Raw genomic sequence first — 24,679 nt, 5'->3', positions numbered from 1 at the left:
CAACAGTGACCAGCATGATAAATTACTCTAAATGAATGATTAGATTTTTATTTGGCATAATATTGAAGTGCATTTTACTGTGTGAGATCTAAAGCGGGAGAAAAGAAGTTAAAAGGTGAGAACTGAATGGCTTCACACCCACTGCTGCCACCTTTCCCTTCATTTTAATACACCTAGAGTTCATCCTGCTGTCATATAAGGGAGATTTGCATAAGGGATCAAGAAAAAGCTAACATAACAAGTGGGGTTTTATTAGGCACCATGAGACAACACACCTTCATTTCATCATTCTTCAACATTACATTATGGATGAAATGATCATAATTCATTTTAGTTTTCCTGAGTCTTTAAAAAAGCAAAACTAAAATTAAATAAATACATTTTGCACCAAATCTATGAAGAAGACTTTCATGACTTGACATAGCCTCTTAGATTATTTGAATAATTGTCAGCGTGAGATGACAATGTGAGATGACTTGGGGACAAGTAGTAAAGTGGTCAATTCAAAATCATGAAATGTCAGATCTCCTGAGATGATTTCATCATATTAAATGAGGCTCTGGAAATTGTTACCCCATATAAATCTGCCCACATTACATATAGCATATATACATATTATATATGTCCATATTACAGCTCGTCCTTTGGTGCTGTCTTTGTCCTATCACAGTGTTTATTAGAGGCAGTCAGGGCACAGTGCCACTTGCCCAGGTAGGTGAGCTCTGCAGGGACACAACCTGCGGTGTGAAGGGTCAGAACCTGCACAGCTGAAGAGCAGAGGCTCCTGCTGAAGGCCACAGTGTTGGCCCCAAGGGCTGTAGGCAGGAAACAAGTGGTTGACCTCTTGAACCATGCTAGAGCAGCCTAGTCCAAGCCTAGAAAATGGAAAATAGTGATAAGTTTAATTTTGAAAAAGGTGGAGGAGCAATCAATATCAGCATCTGTTAGATTACTATTATAGTTTATAATTTTATAATCATGTTGCTCTGTTTTTTGCTTTGTTTTTTGTTTTTCTCACCTGGTGAATGCAGCAGGGCTGTTGAGGTGGTGAAAGAAAGAAGGCTCACACACGAGGGAGGATCGTCGACACACACTAACACATGACTGACCCAGAGGACCCAGGTGTATCCTTAGAGCCCTTTGAGGTGGCCAAGCAGGGACAGATTTACTGCAGAAGTTCTAGAGGGATTTAAGATAAATCGAAAGTTAACAAGCAAGGAACAAAATACATGTATGGGAATCCATTCAATTTTATGATATATTTTCACACATTTTGTAACAGGCAAATGTCTATGACTCTGTAAGATCAGTCTAGATCTAGCTTGGTGGAGGAGCACCCAATAATACTATGTGACCTCCCACTACATGTCTGCACCTGGTGAGTGATATAACCATGAACCCGCTCCAGCATTCCCTCACAGGTGAATTCTCGGGGAGTAAAAGGCTTCACCTGCAAAAACATACACAGACACATTTAGTCAGTGCTACTGAAATGTAAGTATAACAGGTTGTGCAGTATTAGAGATAAATGTGACTGTAATTCTGTGTTACCTCTGTGTTTAAAATAGCTTTCACTGCCTCCCGTACATCAGTGCTGTTGGTCATGTCGACGGTCCACACGTAGGGTTTACCGATGAATTCCTCAGCATAAGGGTTCTGGGAAGAGATCTAGGATCCAAAGTGACCGACTGCTTTTGGGTCAATCCAAGCTGTATTTTTTATTTGAGGAGTTACCTACCTGTCTTGTGGTGGGTTTGCCCTTATAGAAATTGTTGTTGTCTGAAGAGTGCGGTGGGTCAAATCGTGGCTGGAGGAAGACACAGCCCAGAGCTATTGCCTCAATTGGAGCTGGACCCTCATAGGGGAATCCAAGACCGACAAACAGCTGAGAGAGAAGCAGTGATTCAGATTCTCTGTTTTTTAAGCTTTGTTCTGAAATGAGCTTTTTTCTGACCTTGGCTCTGTGGAGAAGTCGTAGGAAGTGTTCCTGAGTCAGCAGACCGTGGTTTCTGATGAAGCTGGGCAGACTAGAGGCACGTTCTGCAGGCTGGTAGACCGTGGCATGGGTTTCTAGCTCCTCATGGATTACACCCACATATTCAGATTTACCCTTTGTATATGCACACGCAAACAAAAACATGCACATACAAGACACAGAGTATCGAGGCTTAAGACCAGACTGGGAAATCTTCCCTATCATGTAAACTTTTATTTTATTACAGTAGCTGGATTCTTGCCATGTTAATAGACTTTCTGCATATCTCTGTAGCGATCCAGTGCTCTTTTTATCATTACCTGCCACATGTATTCCTCTTTGCCATAGACAACTGCTATTCTGTCTTTCTTGTAGGTGTCTGGCTCCAGCTCTTCCTCCCTCAGCTCCTCCCTCACTGTCTCCTCACTCACAAAGCCCAGGAAAGAGTTATCAGGAGTGTGAGCTGGAGACAACACAATGGTTAGTTAAAAAGAACAGGATAAACATGCTGGGCATCTCTCCATATATGAGAGGTTAATGTTTGGCTGCTTGGATATTGCCTTCTTCCACAAAAGAAGGTGTCAGAGATGAGTATTTACTTTACAAAGAATCTGTCAGCAGAGGTTTGTGTGTGTGTGGACATGTGCAAGCATCACTTTGAACGTGTGTGTGTGTGTGTGTGTGTGTGTGTGTGTGTGTGCGCGCGTGCGTGCGTGCGTGTGTGTGTGCGTGTGTGTGTGTGTGTGCGTGTGTGTGCCAGTCTTTCCTGTCTAAAGGTACTTGTTTACAAGACTTTTGCCAAATCCCCACTCATTCACCCTCAGACCAGCATACAATTTCTTCCTGTCTCCATTTGTCTCCGCTTGTCTCAACACCTGTCTCGGTTCACCACTTCACACATTCGCCCATTAGATAAGCAGAGATATGCAGCAACGCACTAGTAGGATTATCATCAAGCAGCTCACTGGGCTTTGAAGAAAATCTACGATGGAACAAAGTTAATTTCGCTTTTTTGTTTCGGTGTTCTTGCTGCTCTCCTTCATCATCTTGTCTGTTTAGTTCAACCCTTCAGTCAACCCTCTTACTCTCCCCCACTTCAAAACAGAAGCACAGGGACCCGCCCACGCTTTTCTCAAGCTTCACCCTTTTCTTTCTTCTTCTTGCGCTGTCTTCCTGTCTACCCTTTCCCCGCCGTCAGCTAGCAGCCACCTCGCCTCCTCAGCAGAACAGATAAACAGAGCTCCAAGCTGAGGGCTGAAGTGTGGCTTCTGGCCCCACACATCCAGCTTGTCTCCATCTTCCAGCGGGATAGGAAGGATGACAGGAAGAGGTGTTGGAATAAAAGCTCTGGGCACCATGTTTATTTAACCTCAACTATTAATCCTCTCACTGTGAGGATGCTTAGAGGCGTGTATGTGAAGAATCAGTGCTGTGTGTGTAGGTGTATGTGTTTGTGCGCATATTGAATCTCTGTAAGTGTATTTCTGAATCAATGCACTGTACTTTGGCAGTGTCACAGCTGTGGTCTCAAGCAGACAATGAGTCATCCGGTGCATGAACACAGTGTATGGTGACAGATTTGTAACAGATCTATTGTCCAGATAAAATGCATGTAAGACTGACACACATGCACACACACTTACGGAACATGGTCAGGTACTGCAGAGGTTGGAGACCCCAGCTACCCCACAGCGTTTTAAATCCGCGGCTCCGTGCATAGCTCCCCAGGTTAAAGGCTGGTTCAGTACCAAAAGAGTCCAGGATTCTGAAGCGACACCTGAAAGGAGTTTTTACAAAATAGCTTGTTAAATTTACATGAACATGATCACTTGGACAAATGATACCTCATGGTGTGTAAGGTTGTCATTGTCAATGCCATATTTGAGGGTGTTTTATTTTTAAATTTTCAAAGAAGAAAAATATATAAGTGATTCTTTGTGCTAGTACTGGTAATGCTGGAAAGCCAATCCCATGGCTCCCTGAAGGTGAGCAAGGCCATGGTAGTCGGTATAGATGAGGTCAAAGGTCAGAGGCCTCTGAATTGGACAACTGCCTCGGCCAGGAGCAGCACCTATCAGGCTGGACCAGTCACAACAAACATACATCAGCTTCACTAATGTTTCATGCAGTACTGAGTGAATATTCTAAGTGTAATTACTGGAGGCACCAAGATCTACTTACATCATTTATCAGTATTGTCTGGTGTTTAAACTACTCACATACAGTTGTTTGTGTATGTAATCAGTTCAACAATGGTGGGAACCTGTGAAGGTGGTGTTGTGAGGTGCTGAAGGTTACATTGTGGCCCAGGATTGTCAGACAGGCACTAAGGTCAGCCCACTGGACCAGCTCCCCTAGAGGACCCCCTCTTTCCACCATGGCTTCAAAATGCTGGCCAACACTTCCAGCCAGGGCACCAGGATAAAGCAGCACCTATGGGATGCAGGGTTTTAAAGTCCACAATCCATCTGTAGTTAGGTCACACAGCATGTACTGTATATAGAGGAAAGGGTTTTCATTTGTGTACTGCCTTTGCTTTCTTAAGTTCAAGATCCTGCACACTTCATATGATTTAAAAACTGTGATATAGTAATTGTATTCATTAGGTTTGTGAGTATAACATAAATAGGTACGTGCATTATTAAGCATTTTGAAGTTACTGTATGCAGTACCCTCATCTGAGTCAGGACTGTCTTGTTGCTGCTCTGCCTCATCCACAGGCCAGCCTGTATCCACCATGAAGACATCCTCTCCACTCTGGACCGGATGAACCTTATTGCAGGACCACTGTTGTTGCTGAAAACCTCATACAGGTGGCTCAGAGATGTGCGTACCTCTGCCTGCGTACAATCATGATGTGACTGAACACAGAAAGGTCGTGCGATATATGTACATCTGATATAGTAGTGTTCTAAGTATCATTCTTCATAGGTCACATCAAAGTACCTTCTCTGTATATGAGTGAGGTTTTGTTTGCCAGGGCAGTGCAGAGTGGTTCCTTTTGAGACGAGGGGGACAGAAGTCTTCTATTTGGCTGAGGTAGGTCAGTATGGAGCAGGTGGTACCATCCACTCCATAAAAAGCATAGCAGGGGTCTGAGTGCCAACGAGCCTGCAGGAACTGCCACAACAAACAAGACAAATGTTAAGCTGAAATAAGTCAAAACCAATGGCTCAGACTTAGATTATTGTACAACAATTCATAATTCATATTGGTTTAGCCAGTATGTATTGTGAGGTATATACTATACTGAGGGTCCCATTACTGAAAGATGATATTTCTATATCCAGCTCAAACCTGCTCATATAATTTTAAAATCTTTAAGCAGTTTAATGTATTTCTAACAGTGCAGACACAGGGACGAAGTTCATGCTACCACATGTATTTCCACTTTCTCACCTCCACTTTCTCTGCACACACCGGATACGCAGGATCCATTGGCACCTCACACTTCTCATTAGGCCCTGTGGATCAGATAAAGCTGTCACACATTTCTTCTTTATGTGGCTATTTGAAATGCATTATTCCACAATCCTGGCTTGAGTAACAGAAAAGTACATTGTAAAGTTAACTCAACATGGATAATGAAGAACAGTGGACAATAACTTTGATATACAACCTCTTGACTGAAATGTTCACAACGAATAGCGGCCATCAGCACGATGCATGTAAGAGGCATTAGAGTAGCGGCAGTGTGTTCTCAGAGGCCCTTTCCCGTAAGCCCCCCCACCATCTCCAGCCAATGTCAATCAGATGGAATGAACACAGACACACTCACACACACCTGACCCACCTGCCTCCTACCAAACGTTCCCTATTACAGTGCTAGCCCTTGCCAAAATACACAGTCTTTAACCATGTAAAACAACCTAGTAAAAAGAAAAAGTGAGGGGGAAAAAAAAGATAAGAAAACCTGTAGGCAAGGCTGAGGTGTGGAAGGCTGAAAACAGTGATATGCTATAGGAGCACAGCAGAAGAGAAATAAGTGCTCCCTCTGCAAAAACAAGAGTATGAGTAGGCAAGTTGGTGAAAGGACTCCTGGGTAATTCAGTTGTACTTTATGGGTGTGAGGTAATATGAGAGGAAGAGGGTAAGGGTTGAACAGGCTGGTAATGGGTATGTTTGTGTGCATGTGGGTGGCATGTGTGTACATGCTGTATGTCTGTACATACAGTATGTGTACCCTCACATACAGTATGCATGGCATGATGTCTTTGTGCCCCGAACTCTCTTTTTCAGTGAGGGAAGTAAGAGAGCACCCACTCACCCCCACTGTCCACACACATGCACACACTTACTGTATGACCCCTTGTGTGCCAAGCAGAGTGTGTAACCCAACTCTCACCTGACACCTCTCAGGAGGGTCATAATGTAGACGTAAAATTTTTTCCTCCCCAGTTGATCGGCACTGGCTCTGTGGGACTTGTTAAACTTCTATTCAAGGACTTCATCCCCCATAACCACCTGCACTCCCTGCCCTTTAACCCCCCCATTCACACTCTCCATTATCACAGCTTGTTAATTTCACTGTGTGGTTAACCTCTATTGTGGCTATGAACCGTGCTTTTGGCTTGGAGTATCACACTACCACTGCAGGCAACCACACAGACGGTTGCAATTGGCCAATTGTTGACGCTGGAAACATGCTGAGACGGGAGAGTGTTATTCATTTGGTGTAGCCAGAATGTTAAAGCATGTTATAACTGGAACAGATCCGAAAAAACTCTGTTTTGGACAATGAGGTGCTTGTAGTAAAGTTCATAGAAAAATCACAGCTACACCAATCAAGATTTTTTATACAACAGATAAATATACCTAATTTAATACCTGTAGAGCCTCGCTGTCTGCTGATTCTGTTTATGAGCATATGAGCAACACTTGTTCACTCATATGAAATTAAAAATCCAACCTAATAAGAAAAATATAAAACTACCTCCAAAACTGTCCTGCCAGAGAAAAGTAGGCACATACCTAGGTATTCAAGTTCAAATTCTTCAGAAATTAGAGGTCAAAAAACACACTCTCTTGTCCAAAATCAATATTATTAAATAGGATAATTATAATAAAAGGATACATATATAAAAGACAATTTACATGTGCTAAAAGGCAGGGCTTTACCAGGTCTGTGGGCATCACGTGTTGGTGGTGTGTGAGACTGATGGTGATGGTGGTGATGACGGCTCAGCTGATCAAGCCTCCGGGACACTCGATTCAGCTCCCTCTCTACCAACCGCACCAAGCCTTGCTGGTTCTGTGTTAAACTGAAAAAATAAAGAGAAACTCAAAAAGTAACCACGCTGTGAGAACAAAGACAAAAAGCTCAGTATGCACTTTCACTGTACTTAGATCCAGGTGTTCCAGGGTGACAGGTGTTGTTTGATACCTTTGCTGTAGCAGACGGAGGTGATCTCTGATCAGATGGGGGACATCTCTTTCTCTGCTCAGCCTCTGCACCTGAGTACTCAAAACCTCCAAGCGAAGAGCCAACCTATGAATACCAAGACCACGCTGACCTGCAACATCAAGGATGTGTAACATGGTCACGTGTGTCCTGTATCACCTGTTATCCCCATCATCATTCCTGAGCAGTGATACCATGTGTTAAGTCAACAAAGCTTAACTTGCTGTTCTGCAAATGAAGCAGTGATTAGGATATTTTTCATATTATGTGTAGGGAGTCATTGGTTCACTAAGTGATATTTTCCACAAGAAAAATTTCATGACAGCTAAAGTTGAAATGGTAATGAATCATAATTTTTAAAAGCAAATATTTATGAAAGTCAGTAACAGGTATTGGGGGTATTTTGAAGTTAGAATAAAGTTCTCCTTGGGGAGCGTTTTAATTGATGATACACAATAAAGTCCTGCAGACTGGTGATGTCACTTCAACTCTGTCCGCTCAGCCGACTATGACCATTTTACTACTTACAGTACACGCTCCGGGGCGCTTTGGGCACAGATCCAGTGAAGTGTGAATGGGAGACAAGAGCTGGGGTCCTGTAACAACTTAATAGGCCTACCAGTTACATGAGATATGAGTGTGTCACAAAATTATGTAGGTCTGAGTACCACATGTGTGTATGCACCCTTTGCATCCATTATGTGTTTTCATATGACTCAAATTATTAAATCATCACTCATGAAAACAGCAACAAATGTACTATTTAAAGTTAATTAGGCCTCATTAACCAATTCAAACATAAGTACAGTTTGCTAAATTTGTTTCCAATATGCTCCTGATTATGTGTACAAATGGTTTGTAGGTCCACTGGTAGATAGGCATAGTGCCAGAATATGCTAATTTACGCATAAAACAAATAAAAATGACTTCTGAGAAAAAAACATATTCTGGAAAAAATGTTCCACAATGTTTGTCTTTTGTTAAGGAGGATAAAATCTTTTGCTCAAGCAATTTTATCTACTGTGCCTTTTTCAGGAAACAGTTTAGGCAGCAAACTGAATTGAACAGGGGCATATTTTGGCCACTGTCAGACACAGGGGGGTACAAGGCTACATCTAACACTGGGAAGACAACCAGATCAGATCTTGATCATGAAGAAAATACATCTTATTGCATCTGACTACAGTTCATTTCTTGTGTATAGTTTGTTTACTTTATTTATCAGCCAGGGCACCATGGTGTATGAATATATCAGTGTTTTTACATTTGTCTTATTAAAAGAGGTAAGGCATCTGTTTTACCAAACAGAGATCAACTTCAACTAAACCTGTTTTGGGGTATGTGAGTTACCCTGTTCCTCAGGTGACCTTCCAGCCGGTTCATCAATGGTCATCTCCCCTGGCACCCAGAGGCTCTGTAGCAACAGGGTTAACACTGACAGGCACAGACAGAGCACCAGGCAACCACTAGAGGGCAAAATAGACAGCGGAAGCTTCACTTTAATAAGGCCATAGAGAGCAGTCACTTCTCTCTCACTTTCATCAACTCAGTAAACCCACCAACCCTCATCCAAAACACTTTCAAGGGTTTCTTAGTGTCTATAAAGCTCCAAATTCTGATCCAGAGCGATTATTTCCATTCCATCTTCTATTAGTGTGTATTTTCATCCAAGATGTCAGTGCACTCAACGCAACCTCACATGTATTTGGCTAAGGATGTATATGGAAAAGTAGCACAGCTGTAAATTGCACAGAAGGGATCATAATGAAACAGATAATTATGTGATAGTTGACCTGATTTCTACTGTAGACATTTATACTATCAGTTACACATTATACTGTTTTGTCAACAGGCTATGTGGTCACGGTGACGTGCCACAGCAGCAGCTGTGAAAATGAGGATGGAAACTGCAATTTCTTTTGTTTCACTCAGATTAAAAAAGTAAAGAAAAAATGTCATGTTACACTGCAAGGATGAGCATGGCTAAAGCAAGATGTAGCAGTTGCTTTATAGTGTACATTTTACTACTTCTGACCAGTGATTAACCAGTGATAGTTGAAATAATAATTATTATAATAATAATCCTGAACCTTACCTACGTGGTCGCATTGCAACACGCATGGCCCCTTGTTTGCAGGGTGATGAGTATCACTGTCAAAACAGATGCAAGTTTGTTCAAAGTGCTCAGTAATACAGACACAATATATTATTGGAAAAAAACTTCATGCATTTCTGTTTCACTATGACATTTTTCACTTCAATATTTAATATTTGAAGAATACTTGTAGGTTGTTTTTATTCTGCAAATAAATGGTCAGTTTCTAACATGAATGGTTATAAACTCTGCAGCCATTACTAGATTATAGAAGAAATGCTATAGCTGACCATGAAAGCATTTTCAGACTGTAGCTTTTCTGTGTTTGTGGAAAACATGTTCATTAGACTGATTTTTACCAAACTGTTGCTCTGTGTCAATTTGAGACAGGCACAGAGATAATTTGGCATACAACACTCACACACACACACACACACACCCGCACACACATACAAACACACACATACACATGCCTCACCTCCTTGGCTCACCGTCCCAGCCCACTGGCAACCATCAGGCCTGTTTGCAGAACACATAAACTGAAAAAGAAGAAATAAAGATGGGGCTGGGGAGTATCTTGCCTCCCTTTTTGTCTCTTTTTGCTCTCTTTCCCTCCTATTCTGGCAGGGTCTTTTCTCTATCTCAGGGCCTATGGGTAGGCATCTTAGGGTTGTCATGGTAACCTGACTCCCCTTTAAGGAAAACAATACCCAGAGTGCTACTCAGGCTTTTCACAGATACAATGGAGCCCGCGCTATTGGCTGACATACTTTCTTTCACTGTCGCTGGTTAGACTCAAGTCTTAGTTGTGAATTAATACTGAAGCAGGGAGCTCATTTAAATAGCTCAAGTGGTACAAACCTATGGCAGTGAATGGCACAATACACTGAAAGAACAACAGAAATTTAATGATAGTGATGATAATACTGATAATTAGAAACTCTATATAACGGGGGAAAAAGTTGCATTTGCAGTTGTCAAAACATACAACATTCAGGTTTCTAATTTTGATAAGTATGTTTTACTGGGCCTCAATAGTTAATATTTGAGTCAAAATATTAAATTATAAATAACTAGAAAACCTGCATTATTTATGAAGGGGGCCAAAAATCACACAATCACCTAGTCTATTATTGGTGAACTTCTGACATATTTCTACCAGTACCTCAAGAGGGCATCATAGAACCAAATTGTGTTCGTAGGCCAGACCCTGTACTGGAATGTAAAAAGGGAAAATGTAACTACCAGTGTTTTGTTGGAGCAAGATGGAAATGTAAACTGTGATGTATTATCTACGAAGTTTATTTCTGAAGAGGGCAGTCATGAGAACAAACATGCATTAGCAATTTGGATGACTACAGGTCACATTGCTATACAGCACGCCGAACATTTCCACACCACTTTACTAATTAACAGCATCTCATTTGGATAGAGAGAGATCAGAGAACATGTGTCATTTGGTAATTGAATTTCTTGCTGAGTCAGCTGACACAAATACGACACAAATAAGAACTGTACTTTATTTTTTTATTTTTTTATTTTTTTTCACAAAATAGGTCATGAGCACAATTAGCTGCTGACTTAAAGCTCCATTTGTTACACTGTCTCTACCCACAACAAGAAAGAGGCCACAACATTGAACTGGCTGCCAGCACCAACCTCCTCCATGTTGGTTCAGGTAAACATGCATAATGGGATTTTCCAGTGCTGATGTTGGGTCAAATGCATACAGCAAACACTGATGAAAACATGTTTGACAGGGCTCACTGCCGGAAGTCACTCCCTTTACCTATTATTAAATTCTATAGCTCCGTCACTATTTATGGAAAAAGCTCTAGTAGGAGAGCAGCTAAAGCTTATTTTGATTAATTTATGTATTTGTTTATTAAAACTGTAAATTAAACACATGGTTTTGAACAAATGTAGATCTCTATAAAGTCAAACAGCTGCTGCTTTCACATTCACTTTACCATTTTCACTTTAAGTTTTTTTTTTCCCACCACAAGTTTAGTTCCTTAATCTCTCAAGGCTACTGACGTCGGCAGTTTAAGCTTCACTGTGTTTTTCAACAAGCTCACAGTCTGTGCTTTGCTGTAATAAACCCTGTTCTCACTGGCACATAACACAGAAGCAGACAAGAAAACATACTGTTCTTGTAGTCTATGAATTCTATGTTTAATTTTATATGCTTTGGTTTGAAGTATTTTCAGCCTGTGCTTACAAGTTACTCAATTTCTTGCATACAGTATCTGTATATACAGAATATGTAAACATTTGTTTCTACCGCTGTGCACTAGTGTGGGAACTGGGGGGTGCGGTGAGGTGGGGTTGGTTACTACAACACTCACAACAGAGTGTGTGAGTGGAAGGATTGGATGAGCGTAAACCGCCATAAGCTAGGACCTAACTGTTTACTGGCTTTCCATCCATCTGTCTCCGAGTGGCTTCCTGTCATAGACAGTCGCGTTTCCATCACGTCAGGGGCCATTACATTGACTTACATTCATTTCCCTACCCAAACCCTAACCATAACCACTGCTCACCTAACCTTAACCCTTAATGTAACCTTAACCTAAACTGAGTCCTAAACCAATTCATCATCATCTGAAATCATCTTAAAGCACATGATTTATGTTTTGGGAACTTGCTTTTTTATCCAGACACCATGAATATTGAATCCTTAAAACAAAACAGATTTATGTCCTTGCAAACATGTAGTGTACAAGCCTCTCTCTGTCTGATCTGAATGTGTCTGAATTGTGTATGTAGTCAGAGGTTGTAGATGCAACTTTGGCTATGAGAAACTCATGTCACTTCTGTTGAAACATTAAAACATTAATCCCTTGTAAAGGTATTTTGTGCTGAAGTGTACATGGTCTTTGAATCTTTAGGGTGGGAAAATAAATCGGCCTTCTTGCTAAATGCTGAAAAATCATTGGGAAGGCTGAAAGTTCACTCACACTCAATAACATATCACCATTTAACAATCCTTGTTGGAAAATTGGATTGTGTTGTGTAAACTCACTGTAAATGGTTGCTTGCGTGTAATAAAAGTATTTTGAACAGCCTGAGATTTACCAAACAAAGTATAAATAGAGCAATAGATCAACAGAAGAATAGAAAAGGTATTATACACAATGGAATATTATTACAACAATAGCGGAGCATTCAGATGTTGAAGATATTGGCACTAACAAGGTCAAAATGATGCCATGAAAAGCATCAGCTGCATTTATAGAGGAACAAGCCAGATTTCATCCTGAGTTGCTCCGTAAGGCAACGATGTTCCACAATTTAATTACCATTAATAACAGTCATGTGTGGGGATGGTTGTGTTTTGATGGGTGCTTTGACTACTGAACAAAAACAGGGTCTGTGGCCTTTGCCAGGGTACTTCCCGTCCTGTCCCAGTGCATCCACTCAATTGAAAGAGCAAGTCTGCAAGTAAACAAAGCAAATCATCCTGTGATCTCCAGCAGTGTAACTTGGCTTTTAGAAAGAATACATTAAAAACAGCTAATAGTTGCAGGAAGTTCCAACAGGACATTAGTTGATTTAATATTTTGTGGGATTCATAATCATTCAGCATATTTTATAGAAGTCTGTGGATAACTATATATCTGTAGTTAACTTGACTGTTTTCCACTCACGGTGTTACAACTGCTAACACTGTTTTGGAAAAAAGTAAAATAAGTCCTTCCGGTCTTGTGTGTAAACTGTGTATATTTAACCAGCCCACCTGAACCCCTCCTGCAGCAACACACTTAGAGAGGAGGACCGTGACCGGGGTCGACGTCACTGCGCATGCCCAAGGCGACTTAATATAAACGGCGCTTCACGTCTCAAGACATCTCAGATCCAGGTACGAATACCGTCTTGTTTTGTTACTTGACAGTCATTTATCATGTGTTTAGCGGTCTTCTGTCGTGCACAGTAGAGATAATTCTTATTCCAGTTGCCGGCTTTGTGTTTTAAATGCGCCGCTTTTCCACAAAAAAGCCGAAATCTCTCCACACCAGCGACCTCCGAGTCAGCCCGCGGACCCCATTAATGTGCGGTTGGTAACGTTTCATGCTAATTAGCTGCTGCAGCAACGTTAGCACACATGTTTTACGGCGTTGTTGTGGTGTCGATAAATATCTGCATGGTTTCGTGTTTGTCTTGCATGTTACGCCGTCGGGGAGCTTGTTTGTTTGTGTGTGTTAGCTGCTGACATGCACTGGCAAGGGCAGCTGGGTGCTAGCTAACGTTAATGGTAGCGATGCTAACTGGCCAGTCTGAATGGAAACGGGCGTCTCAGATTTGCTCCCTGGTGAATAACCTGTAGTCCGTGTGCATCAGCTTTACTTGACATGGTAGCTGTTTAGTTATTTAACAAAAAATAGCAGTATAGCCAGTTTTCCGTGTATGTGAAGCTGTCAGTTGGGTGTGAGATGACACGACGGTGCAGACAGATGTTGTAATCTTCTGTAACTGTACTGGCCAGGGCAGCAAGCTCTGTATTATTAGTTATTAATGTGCTTATGTCTGTATTTATGTATAAAGTGTCAGTCTTTGATTGGATTAGTCTGCTCAGCTTTTCAAATGCACAGTTTAATGTGCCACTACACATTTCTATAAGGTTAATAGCTAGCTTCCTTTACCATCCAGTGCTGTGAATGTTACACATTCCTTTGCAGTGGTTTAATCATTTGTAGACATATGGACATTGTGTATTTCTCAGCTTTTATATCTACTTGTATATCACATACTGTAGTTGCAAACCCATTGTAATTTCTCATCTACATCTGTTGGCAGTAAATATTGTTGAGCAAATAGTAGTATGACCAAGATGACAGTCTTATTCTGTCATGTCATGGTAAACATACTTTCTGTTAAACATTGAAGATTTAAAAACTAGATTAAGAGAAAATACCAGTAGAGAAGTTCCCACTAGTCCTTTCCAAAAGGTCATAATAGATTATATAAGGACATTTGGAATTGCTGGGAAATCTGTGAAATTACTGATCAGATTCAGTCTGTAAACATCACATGTTCTTGCAGTACACACAGTCTTTTTATAGACTTTCTGGCTGATCCAGGGGCATATAGACAGAAGATACCTGTGTGTGCCTAAAAGCATCAATTTAAAAGCATGCAGATACCCTCATTAAAAAAGAAAACTGTTCTTATGCTGTTTCCTGCACAGTAGTAGTGTGAGGTGTCATACCTTAAATCAGGAGCTTATTTCTGCAGCTTTGGGGTAACACTGTCCTCAAATTTAGTCTTCCAAATCTCTGGAGCAAATTCTAATTTGTGAAATAGAACTTTCCTGATAGGCTCTGTCATTTTCTACCTCATTCTTGTATAAACATCTCATGTCAGTCAGAAACTTTGTGGATTAGGTGTGAAGTACTTTTAAAAGCATAAGGGATACAATTTGATGGCTAGCTTTGCATTCTGATTAGTAAGTAGCACAGACAGTATGCTGATTACCTTAGCACAGTACTAGCATGCTAAACGGCAAATGTTCTCAAGAAAAAAAAAGCATGTTGTCTTGGACTGTTACTCTAATACTATACAGTTTACTTTAAGTAAACTTTAAGCCACAAACCTTAATTTATTTATTTATTCATTCATTTTTTTGTTTGCCATTTCATAAAATCCAGACTTGGCCTTCTGGTCTTTGTATCAGATGTAAACAAATTTGGTTCCACCCGTTCCTTCTGCTGTTTCCATGATGTTCTCAAATGCTGATAGAGATCCCTGACCTGTTGGCTGTGTTTCACCTGTTAATGTATCCTTTGTGTATATGGGAAGATGGTGGCAATCAAGGCTTTGGATTAGTGAACCTCTGTTCATCTATTTATGCAACTGATGAACTTGTACTGATTAATTGTATTGATTCTTGGAACTTTGAACTTTGGCAAGGTAAGAAGTTGTTGGGTTTTTTTTTTGTTGTTTTTTTGCTGGACCTAGATTGAATTCAGTTACATCCAGTGTCAAGGGTAAAATGACAGCGTTCACTGTAGGAAAGCATAACTTCTATGTGGAACAGTTAATCTCTCTGCAAACTCACCGTAAATGCTTCTAGTTTTACACGCAGTAGTGTATTGTTATACATCTCCATGTGACTTGTTGGAAGGCAGTGTGAAATGACTTGATTTTATGACTGTCATTTTCAGTATATTGCAAGTGATCTTTGGACGTCCATCTCCTTGTCAACTTGTTGCAAAACAGTGTGAAATGATATGAGTGTATGACAACCGTCTTCATGTACTGTGTATTACAGATCATCTTTTGGCCATGCATCTTCATGTGTTTTTTGTGGATAAAGCCTGGTGGTAAAGTTTCTAAATTTACCTTTACATTTTTATTTCCCTCCCCACCACTGGTTCCATTTTCATTTATTTAATATGAAAATTTGTTGAGGATATATATTTGTGCATCAGTGGTCATCTGAAACTGTTTTATACATGGCATCACTAAGATTACCTTGTATTGCATTCTGTTCAAGCTCCAGGATTTATTAGATTATTTTTTCCCACAGCTTCTTTATCAAAGCAAACATTTGATGAGTGAAACTGGCTAATGTTATTTCATGGTACAACTTAGACTATTTTGTAAGGAATTGCTCCTAAATTGTTGCTTACCACTTCTTAAAGAAACACATTTTTGTGATGAAGGGGTTTTATGCTGTTTCAAACTCATTTTGTTCTTTTCTTCTTTGTGTGTTATAGGGAGCATAATGGGCAGTTAAGAAGAAAAGGCTAATTATTTGGAGTTTGGTGGACAGAAGAAGGTTTGTAAAGCCCCAGACCTTCCCTCCACTCTTCCTACTCAGACAGTCCAGCAAGGTTTGAGCAACATGGCTGAAGAAGACTATGGCACCTTTGTGGACTGGAACCAGATGGGGGATCTGGCCAAAAGTGATGGGCCCACCAAGATAGACTGTAAAGATCTCAAGGAGTTCAAACTGATGGCTCGGCAGGGTTATTGGGCCAAAAACCACAAACTCCGGGCACAAGTTTACCAGCAGCTTATCAAAGCCATTCCCTGTCGTACAGTTACCCCAGATGCAGAAGTATATCGTGACATTATAGGAAATGCAGCCACTAAGAAGCCCTCCTCACACATCCCGTTGCCAGAGTTTGTGGATGGAAGTCCTGTGCCACGCTACTGCCTGACAGCAGAGGCAGTGGCCTCAGCCCATCGGATAATCAACTGCCTGGCTGGACAGTTTCCTGATATCTCCTATTGCCCTTCCCTTCCAGCTGTTACTTCTTTACTCTTACACTTCAGTGTGGATGAAGCTCAGTGTTTTGAGCACATCAGCCGGATGCTGGCTTGCAACGAGCCAGGCAAGCGCCTGCTGGATCAGACTTTCCTGGCCTATGAGTCTAGCTGCATGACTTTTGGTGACCTGGCCAACAAGTATTGCACTGCTGCTCACAAATTGATTGTAGCCACAGCTCAAGATGTGTTGGAAGTCTACTCAGATTGGCAGCGCTGGGTGCTTGGTGACCTGCCTTTCAGCCATGTGGTCAGGGTCCTTGATGTCTACCTAGTGGAGGGTTTCAAGATTCTCTACCGTGTGGCCATAGCCTTGCTCAGGTTCTATCGCAAGCATAAAGTAGGGGCCCAGGGCAGCCAGCAACAGCAACAACAGCAGCAGCAGCAGCAGGATTCAGGCAAAGTCAAGGCAGACATTCAGGCTTTTGTCAAGGGCATTGCTGCCACCATTACACCCGACAAGTTGCTAGAGAAGGCCTTCTCGATCCGCCTGTTTAGCCGTAAAGAGATCACCCTGCTGCAGCTTACAAATGAAAAGTCTCTGCAGCAGAAGGGAATCACTGTCAAACAGAAGCGGTATAGTTAATATACTTAATATTTTTATGTGGTGAACTGTGAACACATCTTAAATTTTATTTAGAAGCTAGGCCACATCTATCAAATCCATATATCATGCACCTATACAAATCTAAGAATTATAGACATTACACATTTATTTAAGATTAAAATCTAATTTGCTTCTACACTTATCAGCCACTCTCACAGAGAGACATGCTATGTTAAAACAGTAGACTAAAGACTAAATTATAATTTAAATCAAATGTACGTAGAATATCTGATCACTTATGACTGATGAATTGCTCATGCTGTTTAATTTATTTAACTGGCAAATATGTTGTGTTCTTTTAAGTTTTCTTTTGCTTTTTTCTGGCCTGCTTTGCATCCTCACCTCACATCATGTTCTTGTTTCCTTTTTTTTTTCTTTTTCTTTTTTCTTGTTTTTGGTCACACTTTTCATCCACCATATTCTGTCTCGTCTGCACGCCACTCCTGTGTTCACTGCGTTGGTTCTTTCACAGTTGTAGGTGGGTTCTCTTCATTATGCTACTCTCCAGATCTATTTTTAATTTTATATTTAAATACTTTGCTCTGTGATTAAATTTGTTACAAGTCCACTGAGGTTTCCATACACTACCGTAAAATCTATTAAGAGTAGTCAGTGCTGTTAGATCCTTTAATATATATACATTATCTTCTCTAAATGACTTTTAATGGTTTATGCATCAACTGTGTGATCTGTCTGTCATTGTTATCTCTGCCTGTCTGTATTTCTGGGGCGTCTTCAGTCGGAATGTCCAGCTGGCACTTAACCCTGACACCTTCTCCTCAGAGATAGTCAGTGCCAAGGAGATGCGGGACATCTGGTCATGGATCCCTGAGCGCTTTGCCTTGTGCCAACCACAGCTCCTCTTTACCACCTCCACACATGGCTGCAGCCTGAACAGGTACACTCTGCAATGATTACGTCAACTTGCTAATCCAGCTTTTGGCTGCGGCTCACGGTTTACTTTTCAGTCCTCGCTTTGCATTAAGTCCTTGACATTAAATAGCTGTAAACAAAAACACTGTGGGCAGAAGCATACATAAGCAGAAGTAGAGATTCTAAACTTGGGAAAAAAAATTATTACAGTTTCATTTTCATACTCCTTTGACATCATCGTTTCCACACACACAACAGGTTCTGTCTCTAGTAAGCAGCAGGCTTACTGTCGCCAAGGCATTGTCATATTAGTCTTAGTCGGCTCTATTTCTAGCAGTTAAGAAGCTAAAATATTGCTTTATGAGTTCTTAGATTCATTTGAGTTTTTGAACGTTCACATTTTTCACCAGATTCTACTCACATTGTGAAGGCCATGAACCCACACTGCTCCTCATCCGGACCACAGATCGTGATGTAAGTACTGCACCCACTCTGAAGATTCTCCCCAGCGTTTTGTGTTTGACCTTAACTTTTAAGAGTTTTCTCAGTGGGAAGGATGTACATAACAGATATTTTTAAGTGTGATGCAGCTCAGATTAGGAAAACATTTTAACTGTTATGGCTAGCCTTGTTTAGGACAGAATTGCTTTAATATGCCAGGTCTGTATTGAGCTAAAATGGAGTTTTGGGCTCAATCTCATAAACCACTTTCCTCCCCAGACACTTCCTGTTTCAAAATATTTCTCATTTTCAATATGAGTGAAATGGGGAAGCTGGTAGTAAATTTTTTTTTGCTGACTCTAGTCATGTTTGGCCTGTTGCACGTGGTGTATACAACAGCACTTGACCAACACAAGGCCAGTTTTTTTGTTTTTTGTTTTTTTTTCCTGTGAGGAACTAGAACATGGTCCACAGTAGCTTTCTGCCTTTTGAAAATACACTCAGGTTTAATCCTATCCCAGGCTCTGGGACTTGGTGACAAAGGTCGTGATTACACAGGTGTCGTCTAATTGGATTATCGGACTACAAAGAGATCCGAGCATGAACATTGGCAGCTTACAGATAGAAATCTTCCCCTACCATGAATTTTAACATGCTTTAGAGAATAAAGCCAAAGCAAATGAGAAAATCAAACAGATTTGCCAATTCCTTTTTGTTTTCAGGTATGTGGAGCCTTCCTATCCACTGACTGGGATGAGCGGAAGAGAGGAGGCAATGCATTGAGTTTTTTTGGCACAGGGGAGTGCTTTGTCTTCAAGGTGAGTTTATTTGTAGTATATTAAATTACAAGTTTCCTGTCATCGAGAACACCTTTTCCTTTATGTAGTTGAATTTTAAGAAGCTTTTTAGGGATTTTTTTTTTTTTTTTTTTTTTTTTCCCCCCCATTCTGAGTAGTACCACACTATAGCCACCAGAGGGTCCCATCTACACATACAGTATGTTCTGTGTGAGTGTCATTGGCCTCAATTGGCTGTTCAAGCCTACATTTGAAAAACCTCCTTTGTAGGTCACAATTCACCATATGGCCATTGTCTTGTGGTCCTTGATAGAAAAATAACCACATATTGTGTTTTGCTTCTGATGCAGAAACATCAGACTTTAATTTTAATAACACCTAGGCTAAAAATGGCAACGTAAACTGGGCTTCCTAATGCTTTCTGTATGAATTATTTATATGGTTATCTCTGTTGATGCACAACTGTGAGCTGTCTGACACTACGCACTAGAAAACTCCATTTTACACACTAATGTATAGGTGCACGCAGATTGGATCAGGTTACTAGAGTTTCCAATAGTATCTGAACCTGCCTTCACCTGACACCACACCTGCCAGTCAGCAGGGACTGGCATCTATCAGATGTGCGGTTGAGTGTTAGAGATTAGGGAAATAATTACGTATATTATTTGCATTTGCATTATTTAACAAAATAATAGTCAGGTTTTGACATATATTATATCAATGTATACATATATTAAGAATTGGGGCTGTGGTTGGAAGTTCAGATCACTGTTCAGATCATTTCACCTATATGAGCTATATACTGTTAAGAAAACAGGCATTCCTTTATATGTGAATACATTTGCAATCATACTTTGTGTAATGTTTGATGCTCTGGTGTGTAATCGATGATAACTACATTGTAGTAGCAGTCACTCTTTTTTGTTTCCATTGTTAGATGAAGCCAGAGATGGAGCGCTATGAGTGGGTGGTGATCCGCCACCCCGAGCTCGCATCGTCCATCAAAGCTCAGAGTCAGGAGGAGACAGCCTCTTCTGATGGCCCGAAGTCCGACAACAACAGTTTACTGCTGCCAGAGAAACCTGCTGGAGACCTGTCGCCCTTCCTTTCCGCCCGGCACTTCAACCTTAACTCCAAGAATACATCAATGTTCATGGCTGGAAACTTTGACTCCATTATAGTGGGTGAGTGTATTATTACAGAATTTGGTGTTTCTGGTCCATGTTTGTGCAGCTTTTTTCTTTTTGCCATTGGTAAAAGGCCAAATGATGATTTTGAGTTACACAGGAGATATAGTTTCAAAAATATGTAGGGCTGCACCAAATACTCGACTAAATCGATTAATTTGATTACAAAAAATCATTGCGGCAAATTCTTTGCCTTGAGTATTTGTTTAATTACTCTAACTTGGGTTATCGGACCTGCTACGCATAGGAATCATTGTTCCACATAGACCGTAATCACTGTCGCACAACGCACTTCAGTTTCAAAAGTTGGCGCTATGGTAGAGAGCGAAACTGTCTGCAAAAGTCAAAAAATATCCAAGGTATGGGATCGTTTGAAACTTAAATAAGATAACAACACGATGCAATGCGTGTATTGTAAAATAGAACTGGCAAACCACAACACCACTTTGTCAGTGTTTCAACATCTGAACACAAAGCATCCGGTTGTGAACCAGACCGGCTCACCCAGCAGAGCCATCACAAGGTAACGTCATTTTGAGGTAACATGTTGTTTATACAACAGTATTATTGTAACGTTTACACAACAGTATTATTGTTTAAAAATGAAAAAGTCAATTTAATCTGATTACTCGAGTAATCGCTGAAATATTCAGTAGAATACTCAATTCCAAAAATGATCGATAGGCGCAGCCCTAAAAATATGGAAACATTAAATGTGGTATTCAGCATCTTTAACCTCATTGAAAACTACATTTTGATTGAGAGTATTTAGAATTGTTTTAAATGGAAAATAATTTGCAGAAATGCAGAGTTTCTGCCTGTGATACAGACTGTGCTGTTTTGTCTCTAATTAGGGGGTGGTGATGGCAACGCACTCTATATTGACTCAGAGCTGAACCATGGGCGCACTGAGAGGTGCACCACCTTTGACAACCCACCTCTGTGTGCAGAGAGCTTCCAGATTTCCCTGTTGGAGGTGTGGGGCTTTGAGGATACCATGGCCACATAACCTTGTATGCATAAACAGACATAAACATGTGGATCCATATAGACATCAAATTACATGTACATATTCATGCACTTAAATTTGATCACTTAAGCACAATACAAAAACTCATGGGTGAAAAGTCCAGTGACATGTTGGAGGGGGAGAACACAGATATGCAAACCGACATCCATCCTATCAGTACCTATATGATTTACAGTTTTTATTAAATGCATGTAATCCAAACTTCAGCATATAAAAAAAGGTTATATTTTGTTTTTCTTCTATTTTTGTATTTACGTTTGTATTATGGTGTACTAATGATGTTATCATTTAGTATTATGAAGGAAGTGTTCAGAAACAACTCTAGATAAAATCGGTAATAGGTTAATCTAGAGGGTTTTATTGTGTCGGTGGTCGTGTTCATGTTGTGCTAAAACATTTTGATTTATGAAGGTAAATTCAGCACTTTATGTTTTGTGGTTTAGCTCAATCTGCCAAATGTACTGTATAGCTTGCTCTGCAGTCTTTTTAGAACATGTAACAAGCCATGTTGATAAACTGAGGTTCAGAATAAAATGCATGAAGTTAAGTCTGTTTGGTGATAAGATGTAGTAAAGTTGTGCCAGGACAGCTAGATTTTTGGTCAGGTTCTGTTGCATTGCGCCACAATCCTGTAAATAAGTGGGAGATCTGCTAAATGAATTAATGTGCTAAATGTTTGTGAATAATGGTGGTGAATTTATGTGTTGTCATTTTGCACCATGTGAAAGCTGTCTTATGAATGAGTGGTAGTAGTTTCTCCTTGGTGTAGTGTGTGAATAACAGTACAAGTCCAGTGACATGTTGGAGTGACATGTTGAAGCTTTTTCAAAGAAAATTCTTGGGATGTTCTTTGGTTTACAAGACTGCAGTGATAGATGCGGTTTGTTCATCCTTTTTCTAACCATTTCCTGCTACTTCTATCATTTCTGTTATGAAGATAGTGAGAAAAGTCCAAAATTGTGCCGTGTTGGCAAGTTGTTTTCAGGGTAATATACTTTTTTTTTTTTTTTTTTTGTATGTTCAAATATCTGCTCTAGTGAATTGAATACCTACAAATGTATTCTTCATGTGAAAATAGATAAATGTGCTTTGAGTAGATTGACTCTGTGTTGGTTATTATATTGTTTTACTGCTTATCTTTTTCTTCCAAATCTGCCACATTTGTGTCCCTGCAAAAGGAGGGTTAGCTACATTTCTTCAGACTGTCACAGAAGTGTGCCAGATGCCTTTTAAAGTCAGCTGACCATTAATCTACCCCCTAATCCCCATCTTGTGTTTTTGCTCTACTCTTAGAAGTTACCGTTTGCATGCTTATCCCAAAGCAACTGTTCTATTTATACCCTTATCCAACAATGACTTTTTAAACATTATAGTAAAAACCATGTCCTGTACTTTTGAGCACTAGAAACAAATTTAAGGTGTATACCTTGAATTTTAAAATCCCGTTTCAAAAGGTCTGGTCTTTAAAGAAATTACCACAAGATTAAAATTACAAGTAGCAAAGAAAACATCTTAAAGCTATCACTAGTTTTGAGTAGAAACAAGAAATGCCAATGTTGCAAATTACATATTTAGGTTACAGATCTGGATCCAAAATTCTACTGATACTAAAAACTGACTGCTATATTACTCATACACCCTTCTCAATGCACGCTCTCTATTTTTACTTTGGATGTCTCTGCTTTGTGGAAGCTGACAGTGAACTGCATGACTGGAAAATATTTAAGCACAACTGAGTCAGAAACACTCAGTTGATGCCTTTTAACAAGATTTCTACTCTAATAGCAGGTTGTGTTGCAGAATTCAGTTCACCCCCTCACAGTAACTATTAAATTTGGTAATTGATGGTTAAAACCGATATCCTCTAACAAGTTTGGCAGACATTTTATTAAACAGATCAATGTAAATGCATTTCGTGTCGGTTGTAGTGAGTGCATTAGAGCTCTAAAATATATATATATAGCCAAATATTTGGCAGTGAGTATGGCTCAGCGTAATGCATATAAAGAAATGTATCTTATCAATGCCGCAGTAAGTGGCATTGATTCTGCCTTGCCACAGCTGTGCTGTTCATTCAGGATTCACACGCTGGTAATCGCACATGCACTTCTATATTTAGCTGCTCCTTTGGGTGTTGGACTGGCTCATCTCCTGAAAATCATGCTTTTCACTCTCAAGGAGTAAGATGTTTACTGTTTAAACAAACTGTTTACACATACAATAAGTACTGTAAGCAGGTTTTAACCCTACAATGAGATTGCTCTCTCCTTGACAAGCCCCCAAGTCCTCAGATTATAAGGGGCCAAGAAACACTACAGGGATTTAAGACATAGATCTAGGTCCCAACAGATACTGTTTCCAGTCATAGATTGAATATTGGTGTGTGTGGTTATTCAGCCAGAGAGGAATAACTACCCAATGTTACTGAATACATGTCAGGAATCTGCCTTATGGTCTGGCTATCTGTCCTTCAAAATAAATATGAATTTTTTTTTACTAATATACAGCAAGGGCACTTTTATTAATTCACGATTAAAGCTTTTCAGTCGACACCACATTAACATTTTTAAATGATTGCAAAATGATGAGGTTTTTTATCTCACTAAGAAAAGAAACCATTTTTTTGGTCACATGCTGAAACCGGTCCACATGGGGAAAATATAGAAACTGAGAGTAGCTTTAATTCAGTGACTTCGTTTATTTAGATCCTGGTCACATTTTTTTTATCACGATCTGATGCAAGCTCTTAGTCCCAGAACCACTTAAAAAAGGGAATCTAGCTGTAAAACACTTATGTTGAAGTTGTCAAAGGGCCAAATACTTTACATCTTTTTGAATCGTGTCCTTGTAAAAACCCTCACAGTTCATCTTCAAAACCAGCCATTAAAATATTCTGTTCTTGTCCTTTTTTTTTTGTACATCTCACTGAATAATACTGCTCAAGGACAAGTGCATTCACCCAATCTTTGCTGTTTTCTGTTTGTTTAGGGTAGATAGA

At 40.1% G+C, this 24,679-nt stretch overlaps 2 protein-coding genes across 5 annotated transcripts; one reads left to right on the top strand and one right to left on the bottom strand.

Annotated features, from left to right (window-relative positions):
• Positions 1-676: 676 nt before the first annotated feature.
• Positions 677-9,991, bottom strand: LOC113135937 (alpha-1,6-mannosylglycoprotein 6-beta-N-acetylglucosaminyltransferase B-like). Its single transcript, XM_026316311.1, has 18 exons — positions 9,950-9,991; positions 9,472-9,527; positions 8,727-8,842; positions 7,359-7,488; positions 7,094-7,236; positions 5,375-5,439; positions 4,922-5,095; positions 4,648-4,815; positions 4,239-4,408; positions 3,923-4,054; positions 3,619-3,752; positions 2,296-2,438; positions 1,955-2,110; positions 1,739-1,885; positions 1,552-1,668; positions 1,376-1,450; positions 1,019-1,179; positions 677-875 (listed from the first exon to the last, which is right to left on the bottom strand). The coding sequence occupies exons 2-18, from the start codon at positions 9,495-9,497 to the stop codon at positions 677-679; spliced, it is 2,256 nt and encodes a 751-aa protein (XP_026172096.1). The 5' UTR covers positions 9,498-9,527; positions 9,950-9,991.
• A 3,257-nt stretch (positions 9,992-13,248) lies between these two features.
• Positions 13,249-22,779, top strand: tbc1d24 (TBC1 domain family, member 24). Of its 4 annotated transcripts, XM_026316318.2 has the most exons (9): positions 13,290-13,333; positions 15,743-15,794; positions 16,191-17,319; positions 17,823-17,828; positions 18,090-18,248; positions 18,634-18,697; positions 19,387-19,482; positions 20,402-20,648; positions 21,506-22,779. In XM_026316318.2, exons 3-9 carry the CDS (start codon positions 16,319-16,321, stop codon positions 21,658-21,660), a joined length of 1,728 nt encoding a protein of 575 aa, XP_026172103.1. In that variant the 5' UTR covers positions 13,290-13,333; positions 15,743-15,794; positions 16,191-16,318; the 3' UTR covers positions 21,661-22,779. The 4 variants fall into 4 exon arrangements, with proteins under 4 accessions (XP_026172101.1, XP_026172104.1, XP_026172103.1 ...); XM_026316316.2 differs by lacking the exon at positions 15,743-15,794 and having other exon boundaries at positions 13,249-13,333; XM_026316317.2 differs by lacking the exons at positions 13,290-13,333; positions 15,743-15,794 and adding an exon at positions 13,340-13,528.
• The last annotated feature ends 1,900 nt before the right edge of the window (positions 22,780-24,679 follow it).

This window comes from Mastacembelus armatus, chromosome 19 (assembly GCF_900324485.2).
Source record: "Mastacembelus armatus chromosome 19, fMasArm1.2, whole genome shotgun sequence".
In the NCBI taxonomy this organism is placed as follows: Eukaryota; Metazoa; Chordata; class Actinopteri; order Synbranchiformes; family Mastacembelidae; genus Mastacembelus; species Mastacembelus armatus.
The sequence above is the reverse complement of the archived record's forward strand: the minus strand, read 5'-3'. Positions and strand labels throughout refer to the sequence as shown.

Excerpts from the sequence above, each read along its gene's own strand:
- LOC113135937 (XM_026316311.1), bottom strand. The coding sequence starts at position 9,497 with ATGCGTGTTGCAATGCGACCACGTAG. Across the intron at positions 4,055-4,238 it reads TCACAACACCACCTTCACAG|CCTGATAGGTGCTGCTCCTG; the intron begins GTTCCCACCATT and ends TGACTGGTCCAG. Across the intron at positions 1,451-1,551 it reads AAGCTATTTTAAACACAGAG|GTGAAGCCTTTTACTCCCCG; the intron begins GTAACACAGAAT and ends ATGTTTTTGCAG.
- tbc1d24 (XM_026316316.2), top strand. The coding sequence starts at position 16,319 with ATGGCTGAAGAAGACTATGGCACCTTTGTGGACTGGAACCAGATGGGG. Across the intron at positions 18,698-19,386 it reads TCCGGACCACAGATCGTGAT|GTATGTGGAGCCTTCCTATC; the intron begins GTAAGTACTGCA and ends TTTTGTTTTCAG. Across the intron at positions 20,649-21,505 it reads CTTTGACTCCATTATAGTGG|GGGGTGGTGATGGCAACGCA; the intron begins GTGAGTGTATTA and ends GTCTCTAATTAG.